The following is an 18580-nucleotide window of genomic DNA, read 5'->3' as shown; positions in this document are numbered from 1 at the left end:
AGGCCCCTTCAGCTACTCAGACCCCAGCTGGCACTCCCAATGGGCCCCTACTTCCCCTAATAGGTGCAAAAGGCTGGAAAACCATTGGGCCAAGCAGTCAGCCAGAACGACCACTAGCTCTAGGAGGAATCGTGTCAACTTGTAGCTCTTATTATGGTGCAATGTTATTTCCTTAGTTTGTGCATACATTTTAATGAATTCATAGAACCCTGTTAGGAGTCCTGTGATGGGGAGGGGGTGCGGCTGAAGGCAGTGGAAATGGGGGAGCCAGTGAAGGGATGCCCATCAGGTCTGGGAGTTGGGGCCGCAACCCCTCCTCCCCTCTCCCTCACCCTTTGCTGGGCCTTCATCCCAGCTCCCAAGCCTCACATCCAAGGGCCAGGCAGACCACGCACCAAGGAAGGCACTGCAGCCGATGGAGCCTTAGAAAGGGCTTCATCCTCTGAGATGTTTGGACCAGGGTTCAAATCCCGTCTCTGCAATCTCATAGCCCCTATCCAAGCCCCACCTCCGGAGGTTTCTTTGGGTGCTGGATAGTGTAACAATAACTAGTGATAATTGAATGTTTCCTCTTCATCAAGTGTTGTTCTGGGCCCCTGTGCTGTCCTGTATCAACTCAGCCAGTCCCACATCACCGCTACAGGCAGGTACTGTGCTTATGCCCGTTTTACAGATGGGGACACTGAGGCAGAGGGCTGCGAAGGAACTTGCTGAAGCCACCACTTGGGCAGCACAGCTGGCACTGAAGTGAAAGTCCCTCCTCTCAATTACTCAGATTCTTGCCTCTCTGAACCTGGAGCGGCTGGCTCACCAGCAGGGGAGCCTAGTCAGTCAGTCGGTCAGTGGCTAGGCCAGCCTGAGCACGCGGTCCGTCCCAGGGCCTGTGCCAGGTGCTAGGAACTCCGGAATGAATGAAGCCGACACAGTCCCTCGGCTTTGAAGAGTCTTTCTTGGGAGCCGTGTGGGCGGTATTGCCTGGAGATCAACCATAAACAAATAACAGGCAACAAGGATCCAGAGAGTGATCTTATCAGGAGGGAAGAAAACACAGCAGTGTGAGGTGAGAGGCGGCGGGTGGGGGCGCGACATTCCGGGGGAGCCGCCGAGGCAGGTCCGGGTGGGCGGGTCCCCGAGGCTGTGGCGGTGCCCGGGCTGCTCCCCGAGCTTGGGCCTGGCTGTGCCCGCCCCGCGGTGGAGCCTCTGCACGGAGCGGGGCCGGAGTCTGTGTTGGAGAGACCGGAGCCCAGCCCAGGTGACAGCTGGGGCGGTTGGGGCACGCGCACATGTGCAACTGCGCGTGCACGTCGGTACCTGCAGCGTGTACCCGCGCGCGCGCCCTGTGCGCGGGGCATCTAAGGAGGGACCGCTTCGCGACGAGGCAGCCGTCAGCAGACCGCTTCCGCTCCGCCGACCCCGCCGCCGCCCGTGGCACACGCGCCTTCGCTGAACCAAGCCCCTCTCTTCCCACTGAGCTCGCGGCCCCCCTAGTCCCCGCGGCCCCGGACAGCAAGTTGCCCGTCCTGGGGCCGCGCTGGGGCACAGGTTCTCTCTCGGCTCGCTGCCGGGTGCCCCTCTGGCCAGTTCTTCCCCCAAGCATCCTTTCCTGAGACCGAAGCTGCAGCAAAAAGGAACCTGGCGTGGGGGAGGCAGGTCCCGCCTGGAGGCTTGCTCCCCAGTGACACTTCTTGGATGTCGGGAGAGCCTGCAGGGGACCTGCAGCGGTGGAGAGGCCTCCTGATGTTGGCGGCTGGCTCTGTCAGACCCCGGGAGTGACTGGCTGGTCAAAGCCACCCAGGCCACCCTGCCCCTCTGTCGGGGCCTGGCTCTGGCTGGGGTGACCAGTGCCACTCCAGGAGAGACTGGCTGCTGGGAGATTCTTCTGTTACTCAGAGGGACAGTGGCCTTCTGTGGCTGCTGTCTCCCTCTGGGCCGAAGGAGGTGGGCACGGCGGGTGTGATGCTACTAGCCCAGGCCTGGCACCTCCACACCCACACAAGGAGAGACGTCCAACCTGCCCAGGCAGGCAGATGGGAAGCACCTCCATCCTTCACGGACCCTCTCAGCCCTGAGTCCTCCCTGTGGGAAGCATGTGCTCTGAGCAGGCAGGCCGACCTCAGAGAGGAGAGGAGAGAGTCCCCACCCGAACTTCTACCGAGTGTCATGCTAATGCCTGTTTCTCCCTGGAAAGAGGAGGCTGGAGAGAGGAGGTTCCCCCAACCACCAGTGTCTGCCAGGGCAGGGCAGTGGGGAGGCCGCTACTGTCTCCATCACATTCAGATGGTGGTGAAGGGCAGGTGGTGCTCTGCATGTTGACCAGGCTGTGCATCGGGGATGGACCTTGTCAACCATCTCCACGGCTACTGCAAAGATGTCCTCCATTGTGGGGTTGCAGAGAGCTTCACAAATTTGATGGTATTTTGGCTTTCTCCTGAGGTATTCCCCCAAAAAACAACTTGCACCAGAATCCCCTACTCAGGCTCTGTTCATAGAAGAGAGACGGAGGATGGAAGGGATGCAGGGAGATTTGCTAATCAAAGTAATCTGACGGAAACTGGCGGATGTCCCTGTCATTGTGGAGAATAAAAATCCTGCCCGCCACTGGCTGCTCTCAACTCAGCGGCTCACTCTCTCTTCCACCCTCTCCTCCTCACCCCTGCCCTTCCAGGTTCCAAGAGGGTCCGAATGACCCTTACTATTTCATAGAGCAGTCAGGATGGGAAGTGTCATGGTCCGATTGCGGGCTGAAAAGAATTTCCAGACACAAGGCAGAATGACAGAGAAATAAAGTTTACTAGAGTGGGAGACACTGTTAAAACAGTGGGTTGGCTCAAGGGCGAGCCAACAGCTGAACAGGGGGTCCTTGGTCCCTTTTTATTCCCAGGGTGCAAGGAGCGGGATAGGGGTCTTGCCGGTCACATGCTGATTGATGAGGCAGGTCTTCTGGGTGAAGGAAGAGTAAGGCAAATACCTTCTCCTTACCCGGGTAGAAGGGGACACAGGTTATACTGCTCAGGAGGACCTGAAACTCCTTAATGGCGACAACACGGGGGAAGGAAAGACTAAAAAGGGTCTGTTTCTTTTTCCGTTCCTGCATTCCAAGATCCTCCTTGTTTTTATTTTTCCCCCTGTTTCTTCCTCCTTGGGACACCGCAGGGGGTGCCCCAGTTCCAGATCCCAAACTCCGCTTGGGGCGCACTTTGGCAGATCAACGTCAGCACTTCTCTGGTCACCGCGTCCATTACACGTATGACCCAGTTAGACAGGCGTGAACACGACGCTCCGGCACGTCGCGTGTCTCCTGAATGCTGAGGACCGTTTCTCGTCCTCCTGCTGGCAAGGCCCTGGCCGCTCTGGCCGCCCTCCTCAGGTCAGCTCTGCTCCCTCACGCTCTCCGAGCTGGGCCCTCGGCCTCCTTCTCCCGCTTCAGGGGCCTCGCACGAATTTCCTCCTCCACCGCTTCCTCCCCTGAGAAGAGCGTCCGCCAGGTCCAGCTTCTCTCCCGCATCGCGACGTCGTCGTCTTCCTCAGCGCCGAGGACGCTCAGTCACAGGCCCGTTCTCTGCCTTTTCACCGCGAACCTGCGGCGGCTCCGCCCGCCCGCTGCGGCCTCATTGGTGTCCTGGCCCCTTGGCCCGGCCCCCTCGTTCACCCATCCCGCCGCGCGCTGTCTGAACTCGGACGCCGCGCCTCGTGCTCCCGGTCCGGCGGGAGGCGCCGCGAGACTACAGCCCCCACAATGCCCGGCGGCCCGCGCCGCGATTGGCTGGACTCCGAGCGGCCGCCAATAGGACGCGGTTTTGTTGGCAGGTGCCGCCGGTCCCGTAAGCGCCGGCGCTCCTGAGCCGCCTCCCGCCATGGGCAGCGCCGAGAGCCGCGAGGGCCGCAGGGCGTCTTTCGGGATGGACGAGGAGGAGCGGGTCCGGGTGCTGCAGGGCATCCGGGTGAGCGGCCGGCCGGCGGGAGGGCGTTTGGAGGCGTGCCGTCGCTCGGCCGCGAGAGGACCGCGAGGGGGAGGGCGCTTCAGGCCTAGTCTCCTCCGGGTGACAGCATGGGCGGAGATGGGGGGCGGGGCCTCGTTGTCTGGCCCGTAGCCCCGGATCCGCGTCCTCGCCGCCTTCGGACGACGATGCCTGTAAGAGGACGACGAGCTGCACCCCTTGAGTCCCGGAGCTGCACTGCTGACCTGACCGACCACCTCACGTGCCAGCCCCTCCCAACGCCCCCACCCCCTCCCCCGTGCCAGTCCCTCCCAACCCCTGCCCCCCGTTCGCTGGCCTCAAGGCCTCCTCGTCCCTGGAGGTGCGACCTGCTCCGCTCGCGACCCCGGCACGGGACTGTGTTCGCGCCTCCAGTTTCCCTCACATCTGCTCCTTTGTTCTTGTGGTTGAGGTCTCACCTCAGCATCCTTCTGTGACAAGGTCTGAAGCGCCTGCCCACCCCCGCGGCCACACGGGTTTTTGTCGTGGCTGTCGCTCATCACTATTTAGAACTGCGCAGGCTTTAGTTCTTAATTGTGCTTCCTGCCTCAGTGTCTCCGCCTTGAGGCCAAAGCTCTTGCCTGACTACAGCCTCCCAAGGCGCACGTTTGAGTCCTCAGCCCGGGCGTGGGCTGTGGTACACTCTTTGCAGGTATCCTGTCAGTTAATTCTCCACAGCCCTCTGAGAAGTCGGCTTCTGTTGGCCCATTTTGTGGATGGAGGACAGCTGAGGCACTGAGGCTTGAAGTACCTCTCACGTCAAGCTACCAAGTTGGCACCGAGCGAGGCTGACTCCAGGAGCCCCCTTCCTCCCGCACCTGTGCCTCGCACGTCGTGGGTGCTTTTTAAACCGGTGCTGAGTGATTAAATGGAGAACCCAGTGAAGCAGACACCAAGTGTCCGTGGAAGGCACCCAGCCGGGCCTCGGTGAATTCACTAATTAGGGAGGTGGCTCAGAAGAGGAAGTCGGGCTCTGAATTCTCCAGCGATGCTCGTTACCTGTGTGACCTGGAGTGAACAGCTTTATCTTTTGAGTCTCAGTCACTACATCTTAAAAATAAAAAATGGAGGCGCTTTGGTAATCCTAGATGCTGCCTAGGATAAGATGATACGTGTGCATGTGTTTAGAAAAAGTACAGTGTTTTGTGGGATCCTCTATTCTCCGCCTAGCCTACTTAGTATATTTGGTGCTTACTAGGTGTTATCCAGTCTTGACCTGACTTGGGGCAAAGACAAAATAGGGAGAAGATGGTTCAGCTCCTGTTTGAAGGTTAGAGGCAGTACCTGAGTCAGAATTTAGAAAGATGCTCCAGGCTCTGTCTGGGCACTTGCCCACTGTTGTTACCTGGTTTGGGGAGTGTTGGAAAGTTTGGTCAGTCAGAGACTTCTGAGGGAACTTCTTTAAGTTGATAGAGGAGCACCATCTCTTTTGGGTTTTATGACAGATGGGTGCATTTTAATTCTAGTTCTTTTAGCAGTTCTGCAAAGTATAAATTCTCCTTAAAACTGGAGAATCAGACTTTGAGAGGTTAGGGAACTTGTTCAAGTTGTTACTTCTGGGACTTTAACCCAGATCTTTCCAGGACAAGCAATAGCCTTTTCTCACAACTCCAAGCTCCAACGCACGTACATCCCCAGTGATATGTAAGGCACTGTGAAAATTGTGACAGTCTCTCACTGTCTAGGCATGGTACCCTGCTTATTTCTACCAGAAACTTAAAACTAGAGGGAGCTTTGGGCACACTCATCAGAGAATGACTTGTGCAAAGGCGTACAGGTGGGTGATAGCCCCAAGCTGTGAGAGCCCTTTCTTCTTTCTTCTCTTCCTCCCTCCGTTCTTTCCTCTGTTCCTTCCATATGTCCATCCATCCATCCTTCTATCCACTTGCGTGCCTCGTTTGAGAGAGGGAGACCAGAGAAAGGAGGTGATGGCAGTGCAGTGGTTGGCGTAAGGTTCTCATGCCAGCAAAGTGACTTGAGATTGAGGAGTCTACCTTGTCTTTAAGCAGGTGAGTAAAAATCACTGGAATAGGTTATTGGATAAATCAAATGAGAAATTAATGTACTAGAAAGTGAATGTGAAAGAACACCTGCCTGCTCCTTCAGAGAAAGTTAAACATCCCTAAAGACCACTTGTATTTAATCCCCCGGGCCTGGTCCTGGAAAGCCCTCTAGTTCCCTTAAAATTATGTGCCAAAGTCTTGCTAGTTTGCACACTTTAGTTGCTCAGTCATGTCCAATTCTTCGCGACCCCATGGACTGCACACTTACTGGCATATATTTACATATTGAGTTCAAGCCCTAATTCTAAGGACGGTAAAAAAAATTTAATGCAAAATGCTGCAATTATATTCTCCATTTTTTTCTGAGCAAGCATGTGTGAAATACATAAAGATGTCATTTCAGTTAGTATGTTTAATGTCATCCTCCAGTAAGAGGAGGTATGCACATGGCCAGAATGTCCTGTATGTGACTGTTCCTGGTGCCCCTCGCATAGCCATCTTAGGTGACTCAGTTAAAGTTGGTTGCCTGTCAGCATGTTCAGTTCAGTTTGGTTCAGTCCCTCAGTCATGTCCGGCTCTTTGCGACCCCATGGACTGCAGCACCCCAGGCTTCCCTGTCCATCACCAACTCCCGGAGCTTGCTCAAACTCATGTCCATCGAGTTGGTGATGCCAACCACCCATTTCATCCTCTGTCATCCCCTTCTCCTGCCTTCAGTCTTTTCCAGTAACAGGGTCTTTTCAAATGAGTCAGTTCTTCACATCAGGTGGCCAAAGTATTGGAGTTTCAGCTTCAGCATCAGTCCTTCCAGTGAATATTCAGAACTGATTTCCTTTAGGATGGACTGGTTGGATCTCCTTGCAGTCCAAGGGACTCTCAAGAATCTTTTTCCAGTACCACAGTTCAAAAGCATCAGCTCTTCCACACTCAACTTTCTTTATGGTCCAACTCTCATATTCATACATAACTCCTGGAAAAATCATAGCTTTGACTAGACGGACCTTTGTCAGCAAAGTAATGTCTTTGCTTTTTAATATGCTGTCTAGGTTGGTCATAGCTTTACTTCAAGGAACAAGCAGCTTAATTTCATGGCTGCAGTCACCATCTGCAGTGATTTTGGAGCCCAAAAAATAAAGTCTGTCACTGTTTCCGTTGTTGCCCCATCTATTTGCCGTGAAGTGATAGGACCGGATACCATGATCTTAGTTTTTTGAATGTTGAGTTTTAAGTCAGGTTTTTCACTCTCTTCTTTCACTTTGATCAAGAGGCTTTTTAGTTCCTCTTTGCTTTCTGCCATAAGGGTGGTCTCATCTGCATGTCTGAGATTATTGATATTTCAATCTTGATTCCAGCTTGTGCTTCTTCCAGCCTGGGATTTTGCATGATGTACTCTGCATAGAAGTTAAATAAGCAGGGTGACAATATACAGCCTTGACATACACATTTCCCAGTTTGGAACCAGTCTGTTCCATGTCTGGTTCTAACTGTTGCTTCTTGACCTGCATATTTCTCAGGAGGCAGGTAAGGTGGTCTGGTATTCTCATCTCTTTGAGAATGTTTCACAGTTTGGTGTGATCCACACAGTCAAAGGCTTTGGCGTAGTCAATAAAGCAAAAGTAGATGTTTTTCTGGAACTCTCTTGCTTTTTCTATGATCCAGCAGATGTTGGCAATTTGATCTCTTGTTCCTCTGCCTTTTCTAAATCCAGCTTGAATATCTGGAAGTTCTTGGTTCATGTACTTTTGAAGGCTGGCTTGGTGAATTTTGAGCATTACTTTAGTAGTGTAGGAGATGAATACAATTGTGCAGTAGTTTGAACATTCTTTGGCATTGCCTTTCTTTAGGATTGGAATAAAAACTGACCTTTTCCAGTCCTGTGACCACTGCTGAGTTTTCCAAATTTGCTGGCATATTGAGTGCAGCACTTTCATAGCATCATCTTTTAGGATTTGAAATAGCTCAGGCTGAAATTCCGTCACCTCCACTAGCTTCGTTTGTAGTGATGCTTTCTAAGGCCCACTTGACTTCACCCAGGATGTCTGGGTGTCTTCACCTGGACTTCACTCCAGGAGGTCTGGCTCTAGTTGAGTGATCACACGACTGTGGTTATCTGGGCCATTAAGATCTTTTTTGTATCGTTCTTCTGTGTTTTCTTGTCACCGTGTAGACTCTGAACCAGTTGACCCCCGATCCCCTGCCCAAGTCACTCCCCAAGGCTGCTGCTCTAGCCGTGTCTCCAGGCTCCTTTCACCCTCAAAGCTACACCATCTTCACCATCATTCATTGCTCCAGGAGGCAGGTCTGGAGCACTGCTGAGGGGAAGACAGGAGGAGGTAGTGGGACATGAGGGTCAGCTCCCATGTGCTCACACCGGAGGCCATGTGCCCTCTACGCAGGCTTGGGTACCACACTTAGCCCACCACCTCAGCAAGTGCTCACTGTGAGCTGGGCCTGGCCTGGCAGAGACAGCAGGGGACAGAGTACAAGGTCTGTCCCCATGGAGACCTCAGCCCAGGATGAGAAACTGACTAAGAGGAAGAAAAAAAAGAGAAACCCCCTGCAAGGGCCAAGAAGGAAACAGAAAGGATAAGAGCGATGGGGCTTCCTGGTGGGCTGGTCAGACAGCGCTCCTCAGAGGTGGTGACCATAATGATGGGCCTGGGCCAGTGGGGAGAGGACGGACTGTTGACTCAGACTCTGTCAACTCAAACTCTGAGTTGAGTGGTTTCAGGGTGCTGTGTCATCTGGTCCCCAGACTGAACTTGTGAGATCTCATCCCTGTTTCAGAGGTGTAGGAACAGGTTCAAGGAGGGGAAGGAACCCTTCGTTAAAGCAAAGTTGTGGTGGAGCTGGAAGCTCAGACTTTCCAGCTCTGTAGCCTGTGTGCTGGCAGCCACACTGTTGGGATGGTGGAGAGGTGGCCAGCTGATGAGGCTAGATAGGTGATGCAGGACTGTTTACACTTTACCTGGATGCAGTATGGTGGTTCTCTAAACAGGTGGAGCTTTGGAAAGATTTTATCTGCTGATTTTTTTTTAATGGCTTTGCTGCAATTTATTTTACATACCAAATTCACCATTTCAGTAGTTTTTTTTTTAAGCAAATTTACAGAGTTGACCAACTGTCACAATGGAATTTTAGAACATTACAAAACCTAAAAAGTCCCTAGTACCTATTTGCAGTCACTCCCCATTCCTACTACCCGCACCATGTAACCACTAAGCCTTCTGCCTCTGTTTTTGTTTTTGTTTTTTTTTGCCTTTTCAGGATATTCATCATAAATATTTCACGTCTCGTTCCCTTCACTGAGAATAATGGTCTTGGTGTTGGTTCCTCAGCATTGTGGTGTGTCTTAGTAATTCCTTTTTATTGCCAAATGGCATCTCATATGGACTTTCTGGGTTTTATTTATTCAGTTAAACAATGGTGGACGTTTGAGTTGTTTCTAGTTCTTGACTGTTATGAATAACATTGCCGTGAACATTTGTGTATATGTTTTTTTGTGAACATAATGTTTTCATTTCTCTTGGATAAATAACCTAAGAGTAGAATTGTTAGGTCACTCTTTAAATTTGGTGAATTATTAGGTTTAACTTTTTAAGAAACTGTCAAACTATTTTCTAAAGTGACTCTACTATTTTACATTTCCCCCTGCAGTGTATGAGGATTCCAGTTTCTCCATATCCTCACCAACCCTTGTTACTTTGTTTTTGTTTACAGCAGTTCTAGTTGAGTGTGAAATGGTATCTTGTTTGAATTTGCATTTTCCTAATAACTAATCATGTTGGATGTTTTTTCTTGTGCTTATTTTCCACCCACATATTTTTGGGGTGAAATGTGTGTTCAACTCTTTTACCCACTTTTAATAGCTTTTAATGGGGTTATTTATCTTTATTATTGAGTTGTAAGATTTATTTCTTGATTACAAGCCCTTTATGATGTAATGATCTGCAGATATTTTCTCCCAGTCTGTGGTTTGTCTTTTGATTTTCTTAATGGTGTATTTGAAGTGCAAATATTTGTAGTTTTGATGTGGTTTAGTTTATTAATGTTTTTCTTTCAGTGGTTGTACTTTGGTGTCATATCCCAGAAATCTTTGCTTAACCCAAGGTTGTGGAAATTTTTGCTGGTGTTTTCTTCTAAGAGGTTTATAGTTTTGGCTTTTACATTTATCCATTTTTAGTTAAATTTTGTGGATGTTGTAAAGTAAGGCTCTAAGTCAGGTGTTGGCAGTTTTTCTGTAAATGACCAGAAAGTAACTACTTTCTGTTTTGCTGAGTAGAAAGTCTTTATCACTATTACTCAACTCTGCCATTTTACGGAGAAAGCAGCTATAGGTAGTATGTAAAATGAGTGGGTGTGGCTGTGATCCAGTAAAACTTTATAAAGTATTTATAAAATTTATAAAATCAGGTTTTGAGTTGGATTTGGCTCAAGCACCTGAGCATGTTGAACTCTGTCAGTCTTTTTTTTTTTTTTTTTGGTATGAAATACTTAATTTTTCCAGCTCCGTTGTTGAAAAGACTACCCTTTCCCCATCTGAATTACTTTGGGACCTTGGTGAACATCAGTTGACCATAAACATAGGGGTTCAGAATTTATATCTTGACTCTTAATTCTGTTTAAATTCCACTGACTTGTATGCTCTATGTCTGTCTTTTTGCCAGTACAAAACTGTCATGATTATTGAAGCTTTGTGGGAAGTTTCAAAATAGGGAAGTATAAGACTCCAATTTTGTTCCTTTTTTTCCCACGATTGTTTGGCTATTTTAAGTCCTTAGCATGTCCACACATATTTTAAGATCAATTTATCAGCTTCTGTAAAAAGCCTATTGGGATTTTGATGGGATTTGTGTTGAATCTATAAGATTATGTTGGGAGAATTGTCACTATAACAATATGGAGTCTTCTAGGCTGTGAATATGAAATCTCTTTTTATTTAGATCTTTTAAAGTTTTTCTCAGTGGTATTTTATACTTTCAATGCATATGGCTTGCATTTCTTTAAAAATTATTCCCAAGCATTTTATTCTTTATGAGGCTACTGTGAATGGAATTGTTTCCTTAATTTCGTTTGTGAATTTTTCACTGCTAGCATGCGGAAGTGCAGTTCATTTTTGTGTGTTGATCTTGTGTCCCGCGCCTTTGCTGAGCTCCTAGCTCTAGCAGGGCTGCGGGTGTGTGTGTTCCCTAAGGCTCACGCGGGCCCGACCACGGCGCCGCAGAGTGAGGTGAGTCTGGCCTCCCCCTTTCCTGTCCGGGCGCCCTTGTCTCCCGCGCCTTTGCTGAGCTCCTTCTAGCTCTAGCAGAGCTGCGGGCGCGTGTGTTCCCTAAGGCTCACGCGGGCCCGACCACGGCGCCACAGAGTGAGGTGAGTCTGGCCTCCCCCTTTCCTGTCCGGGCGCCCTTGTGTCCCGCGCCTTTGCTGAGCTCCTTCTAGCTCTAGCAGGGCTGCGGGTGCGTGTGCTCCCTAAGGCTCACGCGGGCCCGACCACGGTGCCGCAGAGTGAGGAGAGTCTGGCCTCCCCCTTTCCTGTCTGGGTGCCCTTGTGTCCCGAGCCTTTGCTGAGCTCCTTCTAGCTCTAGCAGGGCTGCGGGTGTGTGTGCTCCCTAAGGCTCACGCGGGCCCGAGCACGGCGCCGCAGAATGAGGAGAGTCTGGCCTCCCCCTTTCCTGTCCGGGCGCCCTTGTGTCCCGCGCCTTTGCTGAGCTCCTTCTAGCTCAGTCAGGGTTGCGGGTGTGTGCGCTCCCTAAGGCTCACGCGGGCCCGACCACGGCGCCGCAGAATGAGGAGAATCTGGCCTCCCCCTTTCCTGTCCGGGCGCCCTTGTGTCCCGCGCCTTTGCTGAGCTCCTTCTAGCCTCAGAGCACCGGGCAGACTAGAGACAAGGTGAGAGGTCCCCACAGTCTGGAAGGGGCGGCAGCTCGCAGCTGTGGGAGGAACTCGACCCGGCAGAAGCCACGGGCTCCCCTGAAAGACATCCTTGGGGGATTTTCCCCCATCCTTGGGGAATTTCTTCCTCGGGCTCAGGACCTGTTCACAGGTTCCCTCTGCACTGTCAGAGGTCACCATCCCGGGTCCTGCAGCCTCTGCTCTGGGGGGAAGGAGTTCTGCTCTTGGTGTCTGGCTCCAGCATGGGACCCAGAGCCAGGCTTACAACCAGGACCTGGGACAGAGGTTTAAGCCCCTGGCTCCTTACTTCTTGAATGAAACCATCAGCCCGGGAACTTCAGGGTATTCACAACATTTTGAAACTTGGAGGCTTTGCATCAACTCACTTTTTAGTTCTTTGGGGTAAACATCAAAAAGACTGGTCTGCATTTCCGTGTGGCAGCCCTTGGCTAGAGCTGTGAGGTCGCCGCCCTCCCTGGGGCCTTCTCTCACCGCACCCCTGCCCCGCTGTACTGCCAGGCCGCCTCATCCGTTTGTGTCGCCTGCCGGGCCCCTGGGGCGCTGGCAGTCACCGCCCTCCAGGACTCTTCTTGTCCAGATACTTGGATTTGATCTGTGGATCTAATTTCAGCTCAGAGACAACTGAAGGACTAGCCAACAGAATCTCCACAGCAACCGCTGCAGCAAAGCAGAGGCATCTTCTTAGCGTCGCAGGAGGGCAGAGCCTCCTGGGGCTGGATGTCTGGGTCTCGTCTGGGGCCTGTGTGGTGCTCGGCCTGCTCGCAGGAGCCGTGGGCCAGGGAAGGAGGGCGCGGCAGGCACCCAGAGGGGCCTCGGAAGACGGCGCATGAAGGCCCCCACCCCGCATCCTGTGTGAGGCCGTGAGGACATCGCCTGGAGCACCCAGGGCCTTGCTTGATGCAAAGAACGGTGCTTGGAAAGCAGCCTCCTTGCAGCCGCCTCTCACACGTGTCTAGAGGGGTCGCTTTCTCAGACTAAAAGCTGTTAATTTTCATGTTGATTTTTCCTAATTAAGTAGGCTGTTGGTGAACACAGGCGTGCTCCGCCTTCCACTGCCTACCCTGGGCTCAGTAAAGCACCGTCCACGGCAGGAGAGGCGGCTTGCAGACCTTCTGCTCCTGGGACCCGCCCTGCTGTGAGAACCGACTTGTCCCCTCGCCGCAGCCCGGCTCCCCGTGGCTGCCCTCACCGAGCGTCCCTCAGGGATCTAGATCTACCTGTGGCCTCTGTGCTGAGGCCCATCTGTGCTGCTCTGGGGCAGCTGTGTCGCCGCCAGGCGCGCACGCCTTCGTCTTTAGTGGGGTGAGCCTGGCAGGTGGAGGTGCCCACATGCCTGGGCCCGGCTGATCACATCCCTGTCTTTCAGGTGAGCCCCTGGCATCTGCCGGGTCGAGTTCCTCCCGCAGCTGGGAGCTGCCGCCCCTTCCAGACTGTGGGGACCTCTCACCCTGTCTCTAGTCTGCCCTCTGCTCTGAGGCTGCGACGACCCTGATTTCTGGTCCCAGGTGCGCCACCCGCTGTGCAGCGTGTCATTTTCCCGTGGACTGAAGCTGCTGGGTTGGACTCAGGACGTGCACACACAGTGTGTTTTGGGCTTGGTGAGGATGCGCCCTCTCCAGCGAGGGGGAGTCACCTGCCCCTCACCCATTCCTCGAAGGCTGTGGGATGCATCTGTGTGCACAGGCCAGCAGTTGCCACCTTCCTAAACCCTTCCAGGCGCTCCCAAGCCTCCATGGCGTGCCGCCTCCCTGTTTCTGTAGGAACGAGGCCCCGTGTGTGCGCCGTGCTGTGGGTCACCCCGCTCCGCGACTGTGTCCAGCCGGCTGTGCGGTCTCTTCACCGTGGGCCTCGGAGCGGCCGTGTGCGGCTCAGCCGTGTGACCGCCCGCACCGCGAGCTGCTGCCATGCCACAGGGGGCACGTGGATCAGACAGGGGTCCCTGCCCGGGGTCAGGCAGCCAGTGGTCGCTTGGTTGGCTTCTGACCCAGGCCCATCTGGCCCCACAGCCCCTGTCCTCGCTCTGCACCAGCCGCTTCAGCGTGTGGGGCTCCGTTTCCGGGTGTGGAACAGGAAGCTTCCAGAAGGGAGGAGCGGGTCAGGGCCCCGCAGCTGGGTGTGGGTGGGCTCCTCCTTCCCAGCGCCGCCCCCGACCGTGCCCAGCTCCCCGTGCCCAACTCTGATGGCACAGTGACCGGTGGACCTCAGGCCCCGAGTCCCCAGACCTGTCTGGTCTGGGGCCTCCGTTCTGGTTGTGTTGGTGCAAGGAGCGCTGCCCAGATGGTGTTTATTCTCGCTTGACTACTGTGTGTGTGTCTGTGTATTTGTTGATTAAAAATATTCCTTGCTTTATTTTGCAGCAACATTAAAAAATATTACAAATCTCCTCCTGCCCCTGAGAAGCTTGCCAATGTTTTCCTTAACCCCTCGATCACCAGGAGGTGCAGCTTGGTGGGTCCCCCGGGGGCCTGGAACGAGGAAACCAGAGGCCCGCCCCGCCCGCTGTGCAGAGCTCCCCCGCCCACTGCTCTCCCTTGCTCCCTGGCTCCCTGCTCAGTGGGCTTTGTGACTGGGTCCTCCTCTCCAGCCTAACACATGGCTTCCATCAGGCTCTCAGACAGGCCGGACTTGGCTCCTCTCAGAGGCCTGTACTCACCCTTCCCTCTGCTCGGAATTAGACCTTTTTTCCCTGATTCTTAAGATGTGAGCCTGGCAGGCCTCCTCATGTCAGGGCAGGGGTCCCCATTAGTGCTGTCTCCTCTGAGGGGTCTTCCCACTGTCCCCATGTGTGCCCGGCCCTGCAGGACTGTATTTTATTCTTTCTCAGCACTCACCACTCTCATGCTTCTTGGATTCTAATGACATGTTAGTTTCGAAATAGAGATATCAAATGCTGTGTGGAAAAACCCACCTCTTACCCTTTTCTGTCTGTCGGTCCCTGTTTCCGCCTTCACCCAACCCCAAGGCAGCTAGCCTCCTTTCATCTCTGGAGAGTTGCCTGTTCGGCATACTTCACACAGGTAGGGTGTGCGGTGTGCGGACTCCTTCACTAAGCGTGATGCTCTCAGGTCGTCATGCTGTGGCCTGTGTGAATTCTGTGGCTGATACGCCATTATTTTTACTCATCCCCCGTGCCAGTTGATGGACGTGTGAGTTTTTTCCACCTTTGCCTGTTACGGATGATGCTGATGTAAACTCACAGGTGCAGACGAGTGTGAACGTGAATTTGCATTTCTCTTGAGCGGGCACCAGGAGTGGAACTGCCAGGTCTAGCGGTGACGCTGTGTTAAACTTTCGAGGAACTTGCAGACTGGTTTCCATGGTGACAGCACCATTTATTTGCTGCCAGCAGGGTGTTAGGGTTCTGACTTGTGCGTGTCCTGGCCGACGCTTGCTACGACCTGAAATTTTTGATTATGGATATTGTAGTGGGTGTGAAGTGATATCTCCTTGTGGTTTGAACTTGCTTATCTCTCTTGACTAAGGATATTGGGCATCCTTTCATTTGGTTTTAGCCATTTGTGTGTGTTCTTTAAAGACATGATCTTTCAGATTCATTGCCTATTTTTAAATTCGATTATTTTTCTTTGTATTGTTGAGTTGTAGGAGTTCTTTTTATATTCTAGGTACATATCCTTGTCAGATAAATGATTTGCAAATTCTGTGTGTGATCCCTGAATTTGCTTCTTTGTGTCCTTTGAAAAGCAAAATGCTTTAATTTGGTGAGGTTCAATATATTTGTTTTGTCTTTGATCGCTCCTGCTGTCAGTGTCATATCTACAAAGTCACTGCCAAAGCCAAGGTCATAAAGATATGCCCCTCTGGTTTCTTCTGAGGATTACATTGCTTTAACTGCTGCATCTTGATCTCCGATCCCTTTGGAGTCGGGTTTGGTGTATGGTGTGAGGCGGGGTCTCACTTCATCCTGCTGCCCCTGGCGGCCACCTGTCCCAGCGCCGTCTGCTGATGAGGCTCTTCCTTACCCATTAAGTGGTCTTGCACCTTGTTAATCAGTCAAGCACAGATACATAGGTTTGTTTCTGGATTCTCAGTTCTCTTCCACTGCTCTGCTTACTAGGTCTTCTCTTGTCCCGTAATCATCAACTAGCTATTTGATTAAATACCAGAGGGGCTCAATTTTATTATTTTAATTTTAGCTGCTAAAAAAATGTTCATGGTAAAAAACTGCAGCGCAGAAGTGCCAGAAGTGACAGTCCTGGCCTGTCTGCTCCTGCCCAGGTGTAGGATATGCCTCAGGAGCATGTGAGGTGCACTTGAGCAGATGCACACACTGGAGAATGAGTGTGCCAAGGCTGAGTGTCTGCCTCTTTAATTGTGGATCTTTTTTTTACAAATTCGAGATGCACGAGGCGTCCTCTGACCCTGACAGGGGCGTGTCTTGCCTGCCTTTCTTGATGGCTGTGCAGTGTCTCACAGGAGGCACGCCATGGTTTCTCTAGCCGCTGCCTGTCCTGCACATACGTGTCATTTCTTCTTCCTTCCTGTGCGAGTCCAGCGCCCCTGTGCGCTCGGGGAGCACTTTCCTCTCCCAACGCCTGAAGTGGAGCTGCTGCCATGCGCTCCATCCTTAGGTCCTCTTTTTAACACGTCCCTCCCTGTGCTCTGCGATGCTGTGCCTGTACTAGGCCTTCAGCAAGGTGACTAACGCTCTCAGGGGCTGTTACTCTGGCCTCTTCCCTCGCTGTTTCCACTCTGGCCCATCTCACTTCCTCCATGAAGGAAAGCCTTGATTATCCAGTTGTCGTGGGGGAACCAGGGAGAATGAATCAGGCCATTCTGGATTTTCTGCTGTGAGTGTGGCCCTGGGGGAATTGGAAGGGATGGAGAAGTGGCCCCTGCTCTTGGCATATTTGCAGACCTTTAGATGAGGCCGGTAGGATGTGAGGCACTTCCCCAGAGTGTACCCCTAGCAGCAAGTAATGGGGCTGGCAAAGGGACTGAGACCCCCAGGGAATTAGACTTTGCAGGCCCGTGGGATTTGATTACAGAACTTACACAGGGCTGGGGAAACAGAGAAACAGACTCTTGGAGGGCCCAAACAGAACCTTGTGCACACCAGGATCCAGGAGAAAGGAGCGGTGTCCCCTGAAGAGACTGAGCCAGATTTGCCCATGAGTGTCCAGGAGTCTCCTGCGGAGGTGCGGGTCGGCAGTGGCCTGCTGCGGGGTCAGGGCGCAGAGTACACAGTACGGGCGCAAGTCCTTGTAAAGGAGGTCGCCATCACTGCCATTGCCCTGCCACAGTTTGACCTGAGGCCAAACAACAGGGAGGGAACACAGCCCCCGCCCATCAATGGAAAATTGGATTGAAGATTTTCAGGGCGTGGCCCCGCCCATCAGAACAAGAGCCAGATCAGATTCCCCACAGTCCCTCTCTCCCAATGGGAAGCTTCTACAAGCCTCTTAACCATCAGAGGGCAGACAGAATGAAAACCACAGTCACAGAAAACTAACCAAACTGGTCACATGGACCACAGCCTTGTCTAACTCAATGAAACTATGAGCCATGCCATGTAGGGCCACCCAAGAACAGATGGGTCATGGTGGAGAGTTCTGACAAAATGTGGTCCTCTGGAGAAGAGAATGGCAAACCACTTTAGCATTCTTGCCTTGGAAACCCCATGAACAGTATGAAAAGGCAAAAAGATAGGACACTGAAAGATGAACTCCCCAGGTTGGTAGGTGCCCAATATGCTACTGGAGATCAGTGGAGAAATAACTCCAGAAAGAATGAAGAGATGGAGCCAAAGCAAAAACAACACCCAGTTGTGAATGTGACTGGTGATGGAAGTAAAGTCCAATGCTGTAAAGAGCAGTATTGCATAGGAACCTGGAATGTTAGGCTCGTGAATCAAGGTAAATTGGAAGTGGTTAAATAAGAGATGGCAGGAGTGAATTTCAACATTTTAGGAATCTGGAATGTTCTAATTTAATTCAGATGACCATTATATCTACTACTGTGGTCAGTAATCCCTTAGAAGAAATGGAGTAGCTCTCATAGTCAGCAGAAGAGTCCGAAATGGAGTACTTGGATGCAATCTCAAAAATGACAGAATGATCTCTGTTGTTTCCAAGGCAAACCTCTCAATATCACAGTAATCCAAGTCTATGCCCCACCCAATAATGCTGAAGTTGAACCATACTATGATGACCTACAAGACCTTCTAGAACTAACACTCAAAAAAGATGTCCTTTTCGTTATGGGGGACTGGAATGCAAAAGTAGGAAATCAAGAAGTACCTGGAGTTAACAGGCAAGTTTGGCCTTGGAGTACAAAATGAAACAGGGCAAAGGCTAATAGAGTTTTGCCAAGAGAATGCATCGGTTGTAGCAAACACCCTCTTCCAACAACACAAGAGAAGACTCTACACGTGGACATCACCAAATGGTCAATACTGAGATCAGACTGATTATATTCTTTGCAGCCAAAGTTGGAGAAACTCTGTACAGTCAGCAAAAACAAGACTGGGAGCTGACTGTGGCTCTGGTCATGAACTCCTTATTGCAAAATTCAGATTTAAATTGAAGAAAGTGGGGAAAACCACTGGACCATTCAGGTATGGCCTAAATCAGTGGAGTGGGAGAGAAGGTCCTTAACTTGGTGCTGTCCGTGGTGGGACCCTGGATGCCCCCAGGGAAGGGTGGGCCAACAGGAGTGGTTCTGAGTGGA

The 18580-nt window shown here is 51.9% G+C and overlaps 1 protein-coding gene across 4 annotated transcripts in view; it reads left to right on the top strand.

Moving 5' to 3' along the window:
- Positions 1 to 3812: 3812 nt before the first annotated feature.
- The window catches only part of CHCHD6 (coiled-coil-helix-coiled-coil-helix domain containing 6), a 99086-nt gene continuing 84318 nt past the window's right edge, over positions 3813 to 18580 (top strand). For all 4 annotated transcript variants that reach the window (XM_065935454.1, XM_065935456.1, XM_065935455.1 and 1 more), the window contains exon 1: positions 3813 to 3941. In XM_065935454.1, the coding sequence (XP_065791526.1) occupies positions 3855 to 3941 (87 nt within the window). In that variant the 5' untranslated portion in view covers positions 3813 to 3854. The remainder of the gene's footprint in view (positions 3942 to 18580) is intronic.

The sequence above is a fragment of the Muntiacus reevesi genome, chromosome 4 (genome assembly GCF_963930625.1).
Source record: "Muntiacus reevesi chromosome 4, mMunRee1.1, whole genome shotgun sequence".
NCBI lineage: Eukaryota > Metazoa > Chordata > Mammalia > Artiodactyla > Cervidae > Muntiacus > Muntiacus reevesi.
Note: the sequence above shows the minus strand (reverse complement) of the source record. Positions and strands in the feature narration are given on the sequence as shown.